Below are 20,352 nucleotides of genomic sequence, written 5' to 3' on the forward strand. Positions count from 1 at the left end.
TTTTCAAAACAGTACGCATTTCTCTTTATTTCATTAGTTCCACTCAAAAGTCAAACCAACCACCCCACACCTTAACTTTTACAAAGTTCATAATAATTCAAGTGCTCATGAGAGGTGAATAGGTTCTAATAGATGGTTAATTTAAACAAATGGGTATGGCTTGTAATGTGGTTGCCAAGAAAATAGAATTACAGGCTCAAAGGGGTTAACTAAGATACATAACAATTAGGTGGTAAAAGCATATCACTGGCTCAACAAAGAAACGCCTATATCACTTCCAAGACTGAACAAAACTACTATTTCACTTCGCAAACACATGGGGAAAGTTTTAGACATCAGATGTAATGCACAGAATACAACAAACCTCACACACACATGGCATATGACTCACTCAAGATTGGATCATCAACAACACTCTATTCAAAGCACTTAAGCCAAGTTAAGAACATATAATTTAAGGCACTTATATAAAAGTCAACAACTGAGCCTAAGCGTCACACTAAAGCACTCGCTATTCTCAAGGCATAACGAAGTTAAGAGACCTTGTTTTCATTTCAGCTCAAAGCCCAAGGGTTCCTAATTCTAAAAAAATAAAACTAACTATACCCGGTTCAAACAAAATCCTTGGAAAAGAATCTTGATCCAAAAAAAACCAAGGGGAAATTGCTACACTACGTAACAATAGAAAATCTTTTTGGCTTTTTCCTTTCGACTTTAATCCCTCAAGAAACCCGTCGAATGATATCCATCATCGAGAAAAGTCGAACATTTTTTTTTATATTACTCAAACTGACCAAAGAAACTGACACTAATATACATTACATATATATATATATATATATATATATATATATATATATATATATATATATATATATATATATATATATATATATATATATATATATATATATATACACACACACACACACACACACACACACACACACACACACACACACACACACACTGGTGGCATGTTCTCATATCACACAAAGAAAAATATAAGGTAAATGATACTTTCCTGATAGAGTCAGTCCTGGTTAGAGACAGTGCCGGGATAGAGATGGCAAGCCCTACCAAGCGCACGCAGCCACGCCAGGACCTTCCTCTCAGATTTGATATTTTGGGTAGCAAGGGAATCCACTCGAGCTCCCAAGTCCGTGACAGAAGTACGCATCCCCGCCATTTCCTGCTCCAAGGCCGTCAATCTTATGTCCCATCTGACCATAGAGGTTCCCTCAACAACCTTTCGTGTGGAGGTGAGTAGCCACAGCCTCAACTTTCCCTTCAGTACCCTCGTTAGAAGCATCAAACTCATCGCTACTTGACTCAACAAGTGTGTTGATACCCAACCTTTCCCTCATATATTTTAAATATGCATATATATATATATATTCAAAATAGTGCACACGCATTGTTATTAGATTTACAAGCATGTACAAGTATTTTTATAATTTTTCTATAAATTTTTAAAGGGCTTTAAATCAATTGATCCTTGCATTTCTAGTATACAAATGCCAAATAATTACCCCTCATATTATTTTATGGTAATTTAATCATTTAAATTCATCATTTATGTCCATAAAGTATTTAAATATTTTTATTGCATTTTTTATAATTACATTTGTATTTTGTAGGCTAGAATTACATATTTTGCAATAATAGCCCATATACATGCATAATTACATTATTTATATGAAAAGTAACTTTTTATATTTTTATAATATTAATTAATTATTTTAAATCATTTCATGTACAAATAATATTTTTATCATTTACAAATTATTTTATAAAATTGTTTTACTAAATTAAATGGGTATTTAACTAATAGCCCTAAAATTCCTATTTTTTTCGGACCTAACCCAATTACCCCAGCCCAATTATTTAAAACCCATTAGTCCATTCCCTTACCCACTTAATTAACTCAACCAAAATCCCGACCAATCATAGCCGTTGATCTCTGAGATCAACAACCCATAGTATTCCTATCCCTTTTAATTAACCTAGTCAGAAACCCTACCCCATTCCCCCAAAAACCGTCGTCTTTAAATGCACTCAACGCCCTCTCCATCTTTGTCAAACCCTAGCGTCGTCACCCTCAAATCTCTCTTATTATGGCTCAAACATGGAATCAATCCATGATTTGCTTACCTATTTTGTATTACTCTATCATTATATGCTCATCTACGGTATTACTTAGATTCTTGCCCTATTTTTGGCAAGAACTACCTCAATAACGGATAGATTCACCCTGATTCTATGAAGATCTGGATGATCTTCCGTCCATATACATGTTTTATTGAATGATTCTTGCATCTCTGGTCCGATTCAAAGCATCAGTCTCAACTAGGGTTTGAGACATTTCCTTGTTCTTTACTGATCTCTGATTGATACTCTTTCCTTTCTTGTATTTGACTAATATTTTCCTTATTTCTGTTTAATCTAACGTGTTTTCAATATTTTTTTACCTTATTTTGCCCTAAGTTAGGATTTCAGATCTTTCTAGTTCGATTCTGTGCTTCCATTTGAATAATCTCTCATCTTTGTTCGTTTTATGCAAATATGTGATTATTTGCTTTATTTTCGGTTGATTTTATGGTTTACCTAAATTTAGGGTTTCAAACCTTTTTTCTTGAACCAAATCTGGTGCAATCCTACTCTTCTTTTGAATAATCCTGTCTACGTTTATTTTTGTGCTATTACGTGATTCTTTGCCATTATTCTCTGCTGATTTTGGGATTTACCTAAATTAGGATTTCAGACCCTTTTTACCTGAACCAAATCTGGTATCTCTTTTCATTATATGCCTTATGTGATTCTTTACCTTTTTCCTACTGATTTTGTGTATCTTCACCTAAAGTTTAGGGTTCAATTTTACTGATTTTAACGCTTACCTTTCTAGTGTTTGACTAATTGATTTTTCATGTTTATGTGTTTAACTCCTACATTATTTAAACCCTTCCCCATTCCCCTTTAAAGACACTCACGCTCAGACTCAGATATCTATACTTACAAGCACATACTAATACACACACACACTTACACAATTTCAGTTTCGTTGATCTGGTGCACTGTCTAGCGGGCTGAAAGTCAAGGCTAGACTCTTGGATTTCTTTCGTCTTCACCTTCCTGTTTGCGATCTCCTTAACTGGTATGCCTCCATTTCTGTTATCATGTTCTTTTCTATATGCTATGTAGTTAGACTTCAATATGATTCTGTTTGCCCCTTCTGTTTCCTGTTTACTACTCTCTTAACTAGTATGTCTCAATTCCTGTTACCATGTTCTATTCTATATGCTATGTATTCAGTCTATTATAGACCTCGACATGTTCCTGTTTGATACATGATTCCTGGTCATCATGTTCTCGTGTGTTATGCCTCAGTTATTGTTGTTCCATGTGATTATATGATTAGTGTACTTCCAACTGCAATATGTTTCTGTTTGCCATGTGTTTCTTACTTGCATTCTCCCTGACTAGTATGCCTCAAATCCTATTAATTTGCTTTGTTCTATGTGGTTGTGTGATGGGCTTACCTTAGCATGTCTGGTCCTTGATTTCTGTTTACTTCTTTCTAGACTAGAGAGCTTTAGTTCCTGCTATCCTGTGCTATATGTTTGTTTGGTTAGTTATTTCAAACTCCATCATGCTTTTATTTAATATATGTCTATATGAGTCCACCTAGCGATAGTTAATAAACCAAGTTATGTGAAACCTTGTCTAAATCAGTTGTATGTTCCTTGTTCTGAACATGGCTGGATACTGCAAGCATGTAATCTGGCTAACTCTGTCTGTTAATTCAAGTGTCCTTGCTTTTTGTGATCACTGATATAAGTATCCACTCTAAATAAATACCAATCTTCCTGAATCATGTACTGAGTATGGACCCTATTTGTATGACTCTATTTGCAACCCCTGTATCCTGAATCTATTTGCTTCTAAAATTAAACTATTTTCTAAAATTGTCCCCCTTACCTTCTATGTACTAGTTTTCAAATTGCTACTCTTAGCCCTTTAGGTTCCTACCACCCCCAGTGTGAGCACGGCATAGGGTCCCTAAGACTCCTTTGAACTCTGATACATTGGGGCTGGTTTTCCAACCCTATATGAATTCTGTGTTGAATACATGGCTCTAGTGTGAGCGTTGCCCGGGGTCCCTGAGGCTCTTTGGGAACTTTGACACATTGGAAGTTTTGTTTAATGTGCTATGAATGAATATCTGTTACTGTTTCAAGACTGTTGTGCTGAAGGCCTGGCTCTCAGGTTTATGTTGGCCATGCTAAGGCTCCCTATAGTATAATGATTATTATTGTGTAATTTATTCATATTGGCCTGTAATGATCTCTGTAATAAATAGATATGGGGTTATTAATAAAAGTTGGGGGGTCTATTCTTATATCTTTTGTTGAAATTGGGTAGAAATCCTGCCTATAGGACTTAACTATATTGATTGCATTATGTGGATACTGTATTGTGATCCTGCCTGCAGGATTTTTCTGATCGTTTGATTCTGTGCTGCACATCTGCATGTTAGAAATTCTTCTTATAGGACTTTATGTTTAATTCTTTGCACTAGAAATCCTGTCCATAGGATCCATGCTTATTTTTATATTCATTAGTAACCATGTCAATAGGACCCTATCTATTCGATTAGTAATTTTCCTAGCAATGTGTTTAAAGAATTTTGCCCACGTGTGATTAATAGATATCATGCCTATATGTTTATAATTGTAAATGCCATGCCTATAGAATTTCAAAATTAGTTTCTGCATTTAGAAATCACGCCTATAGGATTTCAAAATCAGTTTCTGCATTTAGAAATCATGCCTATAGGATTTCAAAATTAGTTTCTATACTTAGAAATCATGCATGTAGGAAATAAAGGAATCAACTTCTGCAATTTAGATATCATGCCTATAAGTTTTAAAACCAGTTTCAGCATTTAGAAATCATGCCTATAGGATTTCAAAACCCGTTTTAGCACTTAGAAAGCATGCCTATAGGATTTAAAGATAAAATATGCCTGTTAAAAATCAGTAGTTGATTTACAGCTTCGATGCCATGTCTATAAGGTTCTGCCCGGTTATCACTAAGGCAAGCCTGTAGGTTAATTAAATTCTGGGTCTAAAAACTGTGATTGCTTATTTGGCATCTGCTCGGATCCAGAGTATTAACAAAGTTAGTAGGCAAACTGATAGGTATTTGTATGCTTGCTTTAATAAAACTGTTGTATATTCTGTTTGTGCTCATTTAGATATCCTGCCTATAGGACCCTAAAATTATTTAGAATTGTTTGAACAACATACATTTGTTTGTCTATTTGTGGAGGTTAACATGATCCCACTTAATTGCTTCTTGTGTGACAGTCCTACTTGACTTTTGTTTGTCGCTTAGTTTTCTCCTTTTAAAAAACATAGGTGAGTCTAGAACTGCCTTAAATAGAGGCCCTAAACACCTCCAGGTCAAGAGGTAAGGACGGATTTTGCACGCATAAGGTACGTACTGGATGTTATTAGAACGCTAAGGTAATAATTAAAAAAGGGGAGGGTAATTGGATAGTAAAAGGAAATGATGATCTGTGTGCTAATGTTATGTGTAACACCCTAACTTGGGGACGATTACCAAGTATTGCACAAAAGTGATCCTATAGGCTAAAAAACCTATGACCCCCTTTACTCCTTGTTTTAAAAGTAATATCTATTTGTTTAAATTGCTTTATTTCCTAATAAGACTAATTCACTTAAATTGAGTTTGGCATGGAACCACCGTTGTGGACCTCGAGGGGTTCCTAACACCTTCCCCTCAAGGTAATTTTGAGCCCTTACCAAATCTCTAGTGGTGTAAACTAGTTCATGAGTTATTTGCTCTAGGTGCCCTAACACACCTTAATCTGTTAGGTGGTGACTCTTCAAATCTCATACCCAATTCCCAAAAGGAAAGGAGTTGTACTCCAAAAATGTCAAAACCCCGAACTCCGCGAGGAAAAAAGGGGCGAGACAAGGTGCAACAAGATCCTTCCCAATTACCACTTTATCAGCACAGAACTTCTATTCTTTCTTTATTGTCCCATCCAAGTCTTTGTTTTTCGGTACACGTATTGCACGACATAATCTAGTGATTAATGAAGGAAAGAAGAACCCATACCTTTGCACCTGGAAACGAATGAACATTTCATCATGGATAACCTTAGCCACATCAAAATCGTGGCCATTGATGAAACACCAGATCAGCGCAGCACGAGGACCATTCACATTAGTGGTATTGGAAGAAGGCAGCAGGCGGCTATTGATGACGTAGAGCCAACACTTCCCTTCAAAGATGAACGAAGCCGAATGAAACTTCTTCTGTTGCGTAATCCACACTACTTCCTTGTTGGGCACACATATTTTCCTAAAGAACCCTTCCCACGGGATTGGTACTCTTCCATGGATGTCATAGTAGTCCTCTGCGTCAGGATCTTCCCCAAACATTGGCAACCGGTAAGCCCTCCGAATGGCCTCTATGGATGCGTTCACACTCTTTTTCCGCACTGTGTAGACGTGGTTCATTAAATTGGCTTCATCCGGTTCTTCAAACAAGATATCTAGCCTGCGCTGGACCAATTCATAATACATGTTGGGAAAGTCATTTTGGAGTGACCCCATATCAATTCCCTTCTCCGGTATGAGTTTCTTAGAAGACTTATGACCAAAACATTCCTGAGCCGCTCTATATACGAACTTGGTACTATCATACTGGCAAACATTAGCAGAACCTCGCGAACGGGATGATCCAGCATGACCACTAGAGGATGCACCCCTGGTTCTTCATTTCTTGGATGGCATCATACTACCTGAAACAAATACCACCATCAGCGAAAGGCACGATATGTTAACCAAGGGCGGTTACCCAAACTTAACCAGCACACTTGGTCACAAAATTACATTCTCAAACTCATCGTGGCATTTAAACAAACACCTAAACTTCCCAATTCACCTTAACTCGCAAACAGCAATTTGATAACCCCAATTCAACCACTGATATACCAATGTCAACCTAACCCATCATAATAAAATTCAACTATTGCCTCGACATACCAATGAGTATAACGAGAATACAATACAAGAAGAAATCCACTGCAATACAATAGGAATCTACTACAATACACAAAAATTAAAATAACCTAAGCAATGGCATACAAAACAAACTTAAACAAGGGTACTTACCTGACGGAATTGTGGGGGTGTAGGTTGGGGAGAAAATGACAGAAATTAGATAAGAGAAGTTAGAAGAGAAGAGATGAAAGGGGGTGGGGTTAGGTTTTGAAATTGGGGGATTTTAAGGAAGGGAGATAGAATAAAAGAGGGGGTTTAGGATTTAGGTTAGTAAGGGGGAGGAACGGGAGTTTTTAGGGTTGCGGGGGGGGGGGGGGGGGGTTGGTATTGTATTTTTTTAATAAAAAAAATGACTAAGGAAAAGATAAAAAATACAAACTAAAATTACTAGTTAAAACCCTACCAACAGTTCCCAGTGCGCGACCGCACATCTGTGGCAGAAAAATCTAAAACTGCGCAATCAATGCGCGGTCTCACACGTGATTTTTTTCCCAGTTTTTTTTCTAATTATTTATACAACATTACAATGGGTTGCCTCCCATAAAGCGCCTGGTTTAATGTCGCAACACGACGTAGGTCATCGCTCTTACGTCTCACTCAACATTGGTGGCTTGAGCAAATGAGTCACCGATACTACTTTCGCGTCATCCATGCCCACATAATATTTTAACCTGTGCCCATTGACTCTGAATGTGTGAGAGTCATTTTCTGCAACAATCTCTATGGAACCAGTGTGGTGAATCTCTACCACACTAAATGGTCCTAACAATTTTGACTTTAATTTGCCCAGAAATAACCTCAATTTTGAATTGTAAAGCAATACCATATCTCCGGGTTAAAACTCTATTCAAGAATATTTTTGTCATACATCATCTTCATTATTTCTTTGTATAGACTTGTGCTCTCAAAAGTGTGGTAGCAAAACTCATCAAGCTCATGCAAACTCTGTGACTGTACTTGTGCTCGCAGCTTCTATATCGAGATTAAGCTGCCTCAATGCCCACAAAGCTCTATGCTCCAACTCCACTAGTAGGTGACACGCCTTCCCAAACACCAATTTATATGGCGACATGCCAATCGAAGTTTTAAAGCGGTACGATAGGCCCAGAGTGTATCATCTAACTTTCTTGCCCAATATGTTCTTGTAGCATTCACAATCTTTGTCAACACACTCTTTATCTCTCTGTTCGAAACTTTCACTTGCCCACTCATTTGTGGATGATATGGAGTGGAAATCTTGTGGCATACATAATACTTTCTAACAACTTTGCGAAGGCTCGATTACAGAAGTGAGTGCCTCCATCACTGATTATTGCCCTTAGAGTGCCAAATCATGTGAATATATTCTTTCTTCAAAACCAATTACCCCTTTTACATCATTTGTAGGTAGCGTTGCGGCCTTCACCCATTTGTACTCGTAGTCCATAGCTACGAGTATGTACTTGTTGCCATATGAGCTAACAAAAGGCCCCATGAAGTCGATTCCCCATGCATCAAACACTTCTACCTCCTGAATTGAGTTCATAGGCATCTCATGTCGGCAGGAAATATTCCATGTACGTTGACATTCATCACAACCTATCACCCATAAGTGTGCATCTTTGAACAATGTCGGCCAGTAGAAGCCCGACTCCAAGACTTTTGTATCTATCCTTACTCCTTCGGAATGGCCACCATATGGTGACGCGTGACACTCCTACAAAATAAAAGACTGGTCTATCTCGGGGATACATCGCTGGATCATGTTATTAATATAAATCCTGAACAAATAAGGCTCATCCCAATAATATATGCGACAATCACGAAATAACTTTTTCTTTTGGACAGAGGAAAGGTCATAAGGAACAATACTGCTCACCGGGTAGTTTGCAATGTATGCATACCATTGCGCTACCTCAAGACTCGTGGATAATAGTTGTTCATCTGGGAAAGTCTCCACATTCTCTTCCACCTCTACCTTCTTCCCAGCTCCTTCCAGCCTAGACAGTGATCAGCCAATTGGTTCTCCGTTCCCTTTCGGTCATGGATTTCCAAGTCAAATTCTTACATCGGTAGCACCCATCGAATCAGGTGCAACTTTGACTCCTTCTTTTCGATTAAGTACCTGAGGGCTGCATGGTCTGTATAAATAATTACCTTCGAGCCTATCAGGTATGACCTGAATTTGTCAAAGGTGAACACCACTGCTAGCATCTCCTTCTCGGTTACTGTGTAATTCAATTGGGCACTATTCAGAGTTCTACTTGCGTAGTATATTGAATGCATGACTTTGTGTTTTCACTAACAAAGAACTGCTCCCACAGCATAGTCGCTCGCATCACATATTAGCTCAAATGTTTGCTCCCAGTCAAGTGCAACTATGATAGGTGTTGTTACCAGCCTCTTCTTCAATTCCTCAAAAGCTACCCTGCAGCCATCAAAAAACACAAAAAGGTGATCTTTTTCAAGCAATTTACACAACGGGTTAGAAAATTTGGAAAAATCTTTTATGAATCTCCTATAAAAACCTACATGTTCGAGGAAACTTCTTATTTCTTTGACGGACATGGGTGGTGGAAGCTTTTCGATCACATCAACCTTTGCACGATCCACCTCAATGCCTTTACTCGAAACTAGGTTCCCCAAGAATATACCTTCCTATACCATGAAATGACACTTTTCCTAGTTGAGTACTAGATTAGTCTTGATACACCTCTTTAATACTCTTCTCAAGTTCATAAGGCAATCATCGAATGAGTTCCCCACCACTGAGAAGTCATCCATGAACACCTCCATTATTTCCTCTACCATATCTATGAAGATGGCCATCATGCACCTTTAGAATGTGGCGAGTACATTGCATAGGCCAAACGACATTCTCTGAAAGGCATAGATACCATAAGGGCAGGTGAACGACATTTTCTCTCTATCCTCCAAGGCAATAAAGATCTGATTATACTCTGAGTACCCATCCAAAAAGCAGTAGTGAGACCTCCCTGCCAATCTATCTAGCATCTAACCAATGAATGGCAGTGATAAATGGTCTTTCCTGGTAGCCATGTTCAACTTTCTGTAACCCATACAAATTCTCCAGCCTATGATTGTTCGTGTTGAGATTAACTCGTTCTTCTCATTTTTCACTACCGTCATACCGAACCCTTCTTCAGCACACACTAAACTGGGCTGACCCAGTTGCTGACAGATATAGGGAATATGATTCCCCCATATAACCACTTAATCACTTCTTTCTTTACCACTTCTTTCATGTTGGGGTTCAGCCTTCTTTGATGTTCTCTGAAAGGTTTGTACCCATGTTCTAGTAGAATCTTATGCATACAAAATACTGGGCTGATACCCTTGATATCTGCAATGGTCCAACCAATTGCAGTCTTGCACTCCATCAATACCTGCAAAAGTTGTTCTACCTGCACATCTAACAAACTAAATAAGATAATAACAGGTAAAGTTGAGTTAAGTCCCAAGAAAGCATACCTGCGATGAGGTTGTAGGGGCTTCAGTTCCAACTTTAGTGGCTCTTCTATAGACGACTTAGCTGGAGGAATTTTCCTTTTCTCTAAGTGCAAAGGCTCAAATTCGAGCCCCCTTCTCCAAATACCTTGGACTTCAAGAGCAAGTACCCACTCCGCCAAGTCCTCTCCATTTGCTTCATCTAAGTTCATGAGACAGGCTGCTAGAGGGTCTTTAGTATTCAATGTCTCATCTTCCTCCTCCAAAATTACATCCGCGGCTTGTATTAAAGAGCAGTAAGCAAATTCACTTGGTCACCGCATAGATTTCTGCACGTTGAATGTTATTTCTTCATCATTTATTCTCATTTTGAGCTCTCCAGTTTCACAGTCAATTAAAGCTCTCCCTATGGCCAGGAATGGTCTTCCCAAAATTGTGGGAATTTTCTCGTCAACCCGACAGTCAAGAAGGACAAAATCTGCTGGGAACACAACTTTCTCAACCTGTACTAATACATCATCAAGAATACCAGAGTGCTTCTTCACTATCCGGTTAGCCAGCTGTTGTAACATGGACATGGGTCTAGCTCTTCCAATGCCTAACCTTTTGTAGATAGCCAGGGGCATCATGTTTATGTTTGCCCCCAAATCATAAAGTGCCATAGCAAATACATAGTTGCCTATTGTGCATGGGATTGTGAAACTCTCTGGGTCAAACAACTTCTCAACTATGGGTCTCATCATAGAAATACTACATGTCTGAGTCTGTGTAACCATGGCCAAGTCTTGAAAGTCGAACTTACGAGACATCAAGTCCTTCATCATTTTTGCATAACCAGGCATTTCCTTTAAGGCGTCAATCAATGGAATGTTTACCTGAATTTGCTTCAACATCTCCAAGAATTTCTTATACTGCTCTTCTTTCTGATACTTGGCCAATCTTTGTGGGAACGGTGGAGGTCGCTTCTTCCCTGTGATTTGATTTTTTTCTTGCTCAGGCACTGCTTCTACTGTCGTTTCATGTGCTACCTCAGTCTCCTTTGCAACCTCTTTTTCTTTGCTGGTGTTCTCATGTGCATTTTATACCGTCACCTCAGTTAACCCTGTTGAATCATCTATCTCAATGGGTACTGGCACAAGTGTTTCAGTAGGTTGGCTTTCACGAGCAATTTCTTGCTCCAGATCTAGGAATCTACCATTTTGTAGACTCACTACCATAAGTTGTTTCGGGCCATGCTCTTTTGGCTTGATTTGTGTGTCTGCAGGTAACGTCCCTTAGGGATAATTGTTTAAAGCCATCAAAATCTGTCCTAATTGAACCTCAATACCTTTTATCGTTGATTCATGTGAGTCTACTCCCTCGGTTAATTTTCTAGTAGTCCCAATTAGTTGTTGCAACATTCTGTTGTTGTTATTTAGCATTCCCTTAAGTTCAGCAAACCCATCATCTTGTCTCACAATTTGTTCTTGTTGAGGTTGTTGATAATCCAACTGCTAATTTTGTTGGTTGTAACCTTGTTGCCTTTGGTAAGGCACCACTTGACCCTGTGGTCGCATAGCTCCAAGATTGTTGTTGATGTTGTACTGATGCTGTGCTGGTATATATTGTTGCTTATGTTGTCCCCAATTCTGACCACCTTGCCTCTGCCCCCAATAGTTGGCCATATAGTTCATATTTTCCTGATATTGTTGGTTATCACCTTCCGCACTCCACGAGAAAATATATGGTTGGTTAATGCATAGTGTACATAAGCCCCCGTTAGTTGCATAAACTATGTGTACCTGCTGTTTCTGTCTTGATTCATCTAACTTTTGGTGAGGATACTCATTTGCATCACTAGAGTGGCCATATTTTCAGCTATAGAGTTATTTGGGTTTAAAGCCACTAAATGAACTACAAGAGTGATTGTAGAGTCTCTTGTCATCCATCCTGAGTTTTGGGCCATCTTATCAAGTAAGATCTTGCTTTCTCTGAATGTTTTACTCAAAAATGCTCCACCTGCTGAAGCATCAACATTGGCCTTTAAGTTGTCTGCCAATCCCATGTAGAACCACTACCCCAACATCTACTCTGGAATGCCATGATGTGGACACTTAACCAGGATACCCTTGAACCTCTCCCACATTTCTTTTAATGTTTCTTTTGGTTTCTGTCTAAAGCTCAATATCTCATCAATTTGTTGAGCAGTCTTATTAGGTGGATATAATTTGACTAATTCCTCCAAAGTAGTGATGGAATTAATGGGGAGTGAATTAAGCTAAGTCTGAGCCTCTCCCGTCACCGAGAATGGAAATAACAACAGCTTTATTGCTTCCGGTGTCACATTAGGTTGCTTTTACGTGACACATATCGATAGGAAATTCTTTAGATGCTGCTGAGGATCTTCAATATATGATCCTGAGAACAGTCCCTTATTCTGCAACAAGTGTAGCATGTTGTTTGTGATTTGAAATGATTCTGCTTGTATCTGAGGGATTGCAATTGTGGTTGATAGGTTGTCGGCTGTGGGTTGTGCCCAATCATACAATGTTTCTTCTGGCACAAGAGGCACCATACCCTGATTGTTCAGGTCATTCACATTGTTTCTGTTGTTTGGATTATTTACTCCGTCTTCCATGTCTGGTTCGATTTGTTCTGTTGAGTTCTGTTGTTGTTTGCCTTTCTTGTTTGCATGATTCAATGACTTGAATATTTCTCCGGATCTGATAATGCTTCGAACAATTCACCAGTTCTTGAGGAGTTTCTAGGCATGCACCTGTAACACCCAAGACTACAAACGTTACAATTTCAATGTATTTAGTTTAAATTGATGAAAATTGACTACATTAAGAATTCTAGCACTTCTTTTAGCTCCAATTAATAACACCGTTAAGTCTCCGGCAATGTTGCCAAAATTTGATTACGCCCAACTATGTCTTATAAAAAGGACTAAGCGGTCGTTGCAAATATATTCCGGTTAACAAGTTCGGAGTCGAATCCCACAGGGAAATAACCTATTAAACACAACTATTGGACTCACACAAATTCACGTAATCAATCTTCAGAAATATTTAAGTAATAACATGGATGTTTACTAACTAAATAGTACGTAATAAAAATGCAATAAATAATAACTAACTACGAACAAGTTATAGACAAGAATTGGAATGATCTAAGGTTATGATTTCCCTTATTGTCGGAATCCTTTCCGCTATGTTTTCTATAAATTTGTTTAAGTCTTCTCTATCGATCATGAGCACTCTGACTGTCATAACTCTCTCCCAAGTAATTACCACAATATACTAGACATATTCTCCCGAATTACGCTAGCTGGCCTTAAGTACAGCTAACTCAGATCGCACCAAGGTTTCGTTATCTCTAATCCCACCTTTAAACCCTTCGTATTGATCCCTCATATACGTTAGGAGTGATGTTGTTCAACAACTACCTAAATATGTACTCTTTCCCGAGTAATACATACTAATTAGGCATAGTCGATTGAGGGCCCTTCAATCAACAACAATAATAATATAGTGGAACAAATAGAGAGAATACTACGACAATCTATATTAACGAATCATCCTCCAATAGGTTCCATCAAAATCCTAAATTAGGAGTTTAGCTATGCATAATTGTTTTCACAATCACAACAATAGAATTCATCATCAATGACAAAAACTAGAGGAAGAAAGATAAAAACTCGTTGCCGAATCTTTCGTCATGCTTCTTGCATGTTCTTTCCTTCAAAATTCTTCTAAAAACCAAGATACCCTCTTTTTGGGCGAGCTAGGCTTCATATAGGTCAAGGAGAGTTGCCTGTGAAATTACAAGTTGAGCCCTGGAATAATTTTTCTCGGAGAGACATGTGCGGCCGCGCACCTGGGAGGGTGATTGCGCATCTGGCCGCGCACTTTGTGAAATTTCTGCATGACTTGCGCGGCCAGTGCGCGACCGCGTACCTGGGCCATTTTCTGCATTCTTCTTCGTTCTTATTTTTAATTGCGCTAACCTCTTTCGATCCTCTAACGAACTCCCAATTTACTCCATAAGCTTTTACTTGGCCTTCAACGCTCCATATTATCTCAAAACACTCCTTAACCTTTTTGTAGCCCGGAGTTGCTCCTGCAAAGCATAAAATACTCAATTAGAGCAATTTACTACCATTTAACGCTCAAACATTAGTAAAGTACAGCCAATTTAAAGTGCAAATAGTAGCCAAAATACATAGTTATAGCCTAGTATTAAAGTGAAAAGTCTAGGAAAGGCCGATAAATTTGGTAAAATATTATCAGTAGTCATATTCATATCAAATCAATAAATGCAAAACATACGTTATTATATAAAGACATCTACATTTTCATCATGATTAATTGATGTATTTTTTCAGAATATTTTTATACTATTAAAATTAAATTGTTTAGTTTAATATAAACACCAGATACAAGTAGGATGTACATTTATAATTCATGTATCTATCTAAGTCACGTATTGTCAATTTCTAGCCAAGATCTCCATATTACAAAAACTACCGGTCAATCTTATTAAAGGAAGGAAAAAAGAAAAAGAAGACTATTGATTGTAAATATTTCAAAAAGTACATATTTTCGTTTGTAGGAAAAACCAAGCTAAGTAATATCCAAAATATCTTTGCAACTAATATTCAACTTGGAAGTTTCTTCATGTCATTGACTCATCCTTTCCTATTGGGGTTTTTTCTTTTATTCTTATCATACTACAATGCTTTTTTAAGAGGCGTATCCAAGAATTTTAAATTTTATGTGTTCTACGTTTAAGATTATTAGTATAAACCTATTATATTTTTAAAATTATGAATTCATATTTATTATTTGTTAGGGATAAAGTATGCTGCAATTTTAGTAAATTTTTATATATAAATTTACATTTCACATCGAAAATATTGAATTCGAATAAACCTGGTAGCGTAATGGTGTATCCACCGTGGGGTGGGGGTGGGGGGGTGGGGGGCGACAGAGGGGTATAAATATTGGTTTGTTGGAAGCTCTTCTATTCTTATTTCTCTCTTCTAGTAGTTGGTTTCAAACTGAAACCTTTCTTTCCTATTTTTCTTCTACAATTTCATTTTACACTATTAACTTCTAACTAATCTTTTTTCACAAGTTGTATACTCTCGGAAAAAACAGTAAGGAAAATCTTTTAAAAGGAACTTTTTCTAGCTCCAACATGGCAATGGCTACGAGTTTTCCGGGTGAGTCAACGATTTTAATTTGTAGATTTTCATTTATTCTTTTTTTCTCGTATTATAACAAAGGATATATTATATGCAAAGTCATCTCCATATATTCTATTTTTAGTCCTAGTGCTTGTAAAATGGTACTAAACAGAAACAAATTTTGCATGTCTTTTTTTTAAAATATATTTTTGGCACTCTCTAATACATATTCTTATATTCATATAGTTCTAATAATTTATGTTCATGTTGAATATATATTTTATTTTTCTTTCTTCAAGCTACCATTTATTCGTGGAAGCTCGTTTCAATTACGTACTATATACTGCAACAATTTTCACTGCATTGGCTGGTTAATTTCTACGTTCTTCCTTTTTAGAATAATTTTCTGTTCAGTAAAGTTGATATATTTAATCAATTAGTCGAATGCATGTTAGCTACCTAAATTTCGACGTGTAGTTTTGACTAGTTATACGACCATATCATGCATATATTTCCTCGGTCAAGAAAATGAGTCCATTCTATACATGATTATATTTTCGTCAGACCATTAGGTGCTCAAATATTAAACTATACTATAAGTAAAAGCATTCCCATTATGATTAAAAGAAAAAACATAACATATGCTTACATGCAGAAGAAGATGTTATTTGGTTAATGAGAAATTGAAAAAAGAGGAACTTAAAAAATATTTCCAACTTTAGTTTAATTTTATATTTTTGAACGGTTAGCTATAGACCAACTTTTAGAACGTTGGTCATTATACATACTTTTCGCACCAACTTAAGGGTTGATTTGCATGAATGAATCTTTATTATGACAAGTAATATTTGCATCTTTAAGGTAATTTTCAGTCTCATTTTATTGGACCTTAAAACTATATTATTCGAGAAGTAAAATGAAAGTAAAATATGCATGTATATCTAGAGTTACCTACCAATCGCATGTGCAGTATATTTAAATAAACAGACTGGTAGCTGCTTTTAGTTGAAGTTCTGAATATTTGGTCTAAGGATGGTACTTCATGTTGTTGTCAAATATAAAGGAAGATGTAGACAAAACCTTGACAATTGAAGACAGGAAGAAGATATATTCCAATACTATTGTAGTCCGGTAAAAGAAAGTTAAGAAAATAAAAATAAAAAATTAGTCTTGTAAAAGAAAGTAAAAGTTGTGATGGCATGGATATATGTTGTTGCAGTTTAATTTTGTATCTAGAGCTTTGGAAGTTTAAAAGGAGATGATAAATAAAAAGAATGTTAGATTTGTTATTCATGTAAAATGTTAAGAGTCTATGCTTGATTTGAATTAATGTGAACTTTATATTCATCCTGATGTGTTAGGATTGCTTTAACTAGTTAAAGCCGCCTTGTCGTAGCAAGGAGATTGACATTGACCCCTACCTTATATATTAAAATTTTAAATATAATTACATAGAGGAGAGAGACCTAAAATCGAACATCCTCACAAAGTATAAGCAACATGCCCGGCCAACTCAATAGAATTTTGATGCAAGTGCATATCATTATAGGGTGTGTTAGACCCAAAATTTATTTTCTTAATATGGTATCAGAGCCAAATTTATTATAATTCTTAGTTTACTCAATGTTGAGCCCCTTGTTACAGTGTTCACGTACCAAATGTCTAGTCTTGGGAGTGAGAAGGGGGTATTTTGTTTACCACATCTTGTGTAATAAAATATATTGGGTTTATTATATGATTTTGGGTAATTCTTACATTTCCAGCTAGCTTTTGGGATTAAATTAGAGTCACAATATAATCCATTAATATAGTAACCAACAACTACGTACTGAAGAAATAAACTCAAACATATACTTATGGCATTACGATATGTGCAAACCTCACATACATATTCTATTACAAGATAACAGTTAAGATTCATACTTATAAATTACATATATAAACAATAAAGAGACAAGCTAGAACATCATCAAGAGAAAGAATGGTTTGCTTACAATTAATCAATAAGAATCCAAATTCTTCTTCTATTTCTTATACAACCATGGGAAGGTAATTAGAGAAGGCACATAAACATCTTCATTCATCCACTCTCTTGTTGATTATCCTGTGTAGGATTAACCAAAGGATCAAAATCTGGGAACATGCCATTGGTAATTTGTTGGTTTTGGCTATTGAACATGTCTTCATTGATCAAAGAATTCAGGAACGAGGAGAAGACATCATCCCTGCAACAATTCATTTCATCATCTTCCTCAACCACAATATTCAGATCATCAATATTATAATTGGCAAGCATCGCGTTACTCTGATATTGATAATCATCAAGACTCGTAATTTCTCCAGGATGATTAATATTGATACTACTTCTTAATGGCTCTTCCATTTGGAAAGGAATGTAAATGGGGTTTGAAATTGTATTGAAATCATTTGCTAATTTTGAAGATGAAGAAGGTGAAGAAGAAGAAGCTTTGTTGGTAATATGATCATCACTAGAGGAATTACGGTTTATTAATGGCTTATGAGTTCTTGGATCTATTCCTTGGCTGATTAACTTCTTGCTAAGGTGAGTATTCCAATAATTCTTTATCTCATTATCTGTTCTTCCTGGAATTCTCCCAGCTATCAAGGACCACCTACAACATTTCCAAAGTAATTAAAAAAATATAAGAAAAAAATCGTATTTAAGTAAAGAAACATTAAAGATTTAAATAATAGAACAGAAGGAAAAGAATAACATATAATATGTGAGTGCTAAATTGTCCTTTTCTTTTGAGGGGGTTGAGTTTAATCTCAAGATCTCTGACTTCACAAATGACCTTTCATTTAGACATTTGGAATTATAAAGTAAGATATAATTTAGGGCCTCTCTGATTTATTCCAAAAAATAAAAAATAAAAAATAAAAAATAGCAGCTGTTTGACTAATAGACATATATACTTTAATTTCCACAAACAAAACGACAAAAATACATTTTTTCCAAATAAAAAATAAAAAATTAAACCAACTTTTCATAAAATACCAACATAAAATGTTCTTGAAAATTTCTCTAATCTCAAAATTAATCTGCCAATATTACACTAAAACAAAAATTAAATTTTTAACCAAAAGCCATCATTGTGGTGTGGGGTTAGGCCGATACTAAAACCAATCTAAACAACACATTAAACTCAAAGATACTGCAAACCCTAATAAAAACTCAAAAGAAGATAAAAAAATTAGTAAAAGTAAACAATCCATGCTTATAGGTTAGTGGTATCAGCCGAAAATTCCCAACACAATATAGATCGACGTGTGAGTTTAATTAATCTCACTGTACACCTTCTACTTCCCCGACCCCTATGTAATTAATAGAAATGCTTTTTATAATAGAAAACAAAATATAGCGGAACCAAAATTTTTATTAAAGAATATCAAAATACAAAAAAATAAATATACGAAGAGATCAATAGAATTCTCTCTCTATATATGTATGTATTCTAAAAAATTACATAACTATACATTGTAATTTATCAGGCAAAGGGTTTTGAAGTGGTGGCTCCGCCACTGACTAAAGGTGATATAGATCAAGAGTAGAGGAAAAGAAGCAATAAGACAATAATATAAACAACAATTGATATAAGAAGAAAATTTGGAGGACCTGTTGCCAAGGAGGCGATGGAGGCGAAGGATGAGATCTTCTTCATCAGGCGAAATATGGCCGCGTTTGACAGAAGGACGGAGGTAATTCATCCACCGGAGGCGGCAGCTCTTCCCACAACGGAGGAGCCCCGCCTTTTTTGGCAAAGTACGCCACCGTCCTTCGCCTTCTTTATTTATATAATTTGTTAATATCTCGTCTTCTTCTGGTGTCCATGGCCCTCTCTTTAACCCTACTTTGCTACAACATGGTGTTACTTTTGTTTTTGATGATGTTGGTGTTCTCATCTTTCTTTGGTTTCTCTTTGCGAAGTTTTTCTTTTTTAGTTTGCTAAGGTGAGAAAGAAATGGAGATGAATTCTCAACATTTGGTTGAATGTTACGTTGGTTGAGTGAGAGTGATATTAATGTCTTACTATATTTGGGAGGGAGTTTGTGTTCGACGTAGTTACAAGCTTTTTCCTTGCACTTACAACACGTTTTCCCGAATTCATTTTGGAGATTTTATTTTTATATTTTTATTTTTTAATGAACTTTTAATTGGAACAAGTCACGTTTACATTTTTTTGTTTAACTACGAGGGCGTACAATAGACACTTGTGGTACATTCCTTCCCCAGATCACGCACATAACGGAAGCTTAGTGCACTGGGCTGCTCTATGAGGGTGTTTGGATTGGCTTTTAAGCGGGTCAAATCAGCTTTTAAGCGCTTTTTAATTTTTCTCAGTGTTTGGCAAAGTTAAGAAGTACTTAAAATAAGTTTAAAAGCTGCTTAAAACAAGCCAAAAGCAATAAACTGGGCAACCCTAACTTATTGCTTTTTGGCTTAAAAGCTATTTCTACTGAAAATTCACTTTTTTAAACCAATCCAAACGGGCGCTTTCTGGTATCAGAACAGCTACTATAAGCCCAATTAATCTAAATTCGTGATGTATTGGTTTTAAAGCGAAAGCACTATATATTGATCTATTAAAAAAGTTTTCATTGACAAGGATCAAATTC

The 20,352-nt window shown here is 36.4% G+C and overlaps 2 protein-coding genes and 1 non-coding gene across 3 annotated transcripts; 1 reads left to right on the top strand and 2 right to left on the bottom strand.

The window, feature by feature from the left end:
* Positions 1-10,858: 10,858 nt before the first annotated feature.
* Positions 10,859-11,761, bottom strand: LOC142172783 (uncharacterized). Its single transcript, XM_075236470.1, has 3 exons — positions 11,646-11,761; positions 11,420-11,603; positions 10,859-11,308 (listed from the first exon to the last, which is right to left on the bottom strand). The coding sequence occupies exons 1-3, from the start codon at positions 11,759-11,761 to the stop codon at positions 10,859-10,861; spliced, it is 750 nt and encodes a 249-aa protein (XP_075092571.1).
* An 858-nt stretch (positions 11,762-12,619) lies between these two features.
* On the top strand, positions 12,620-12,726 carry LOC142173088 (small nucleolar RNA R71). The gene has a single exon (XR_012702517.1). It is a non-coding gene; the product is annotated as a small nucleolar RNA R71 (small nucleolar RNA).
* A 4,826-nt stretch (positions 12,727-17,552) lies between these two features.
* LOC107807473 (uncharacterized) lies at positions 17,553-19,758 on the bottom strand. Its single transcript, XM_016631879.2, has 2 exons — positions 19,352-19,758; positions 17,553-18,347 (listed from the first exon to the last, which is right to left on the bottom strand). Exons 1-2 carry the CDS (start codon positions 19,636-19,638, stop codon positions 17,795-17,797), a joined length of 840 nt encoding a protein of 279 aa, XP_016487365.1. The 5' UTR covers positions 19,639-19,758; the 3' UTR covers positions 17,553-17,794.
* Between the last annotated feature and the right edge of the window lie 594 nt (positions 19,759-20,352).

Source organism: Nicotiana tabacum, chromosome 18 (genome assembly GCF_000715075.1).
Source record: "Nicotiana tabacum cultivar K326 chromosome 18, ASM71507v2, whole genome shotgun sequence".
NCBI classification, from domain to species: Eukaryota; Viridiplantae; Streptophyta; class Magnoliopsida; order Solanales; family Solanaceae; genus Nicotiana; species Nicotiana tabacum.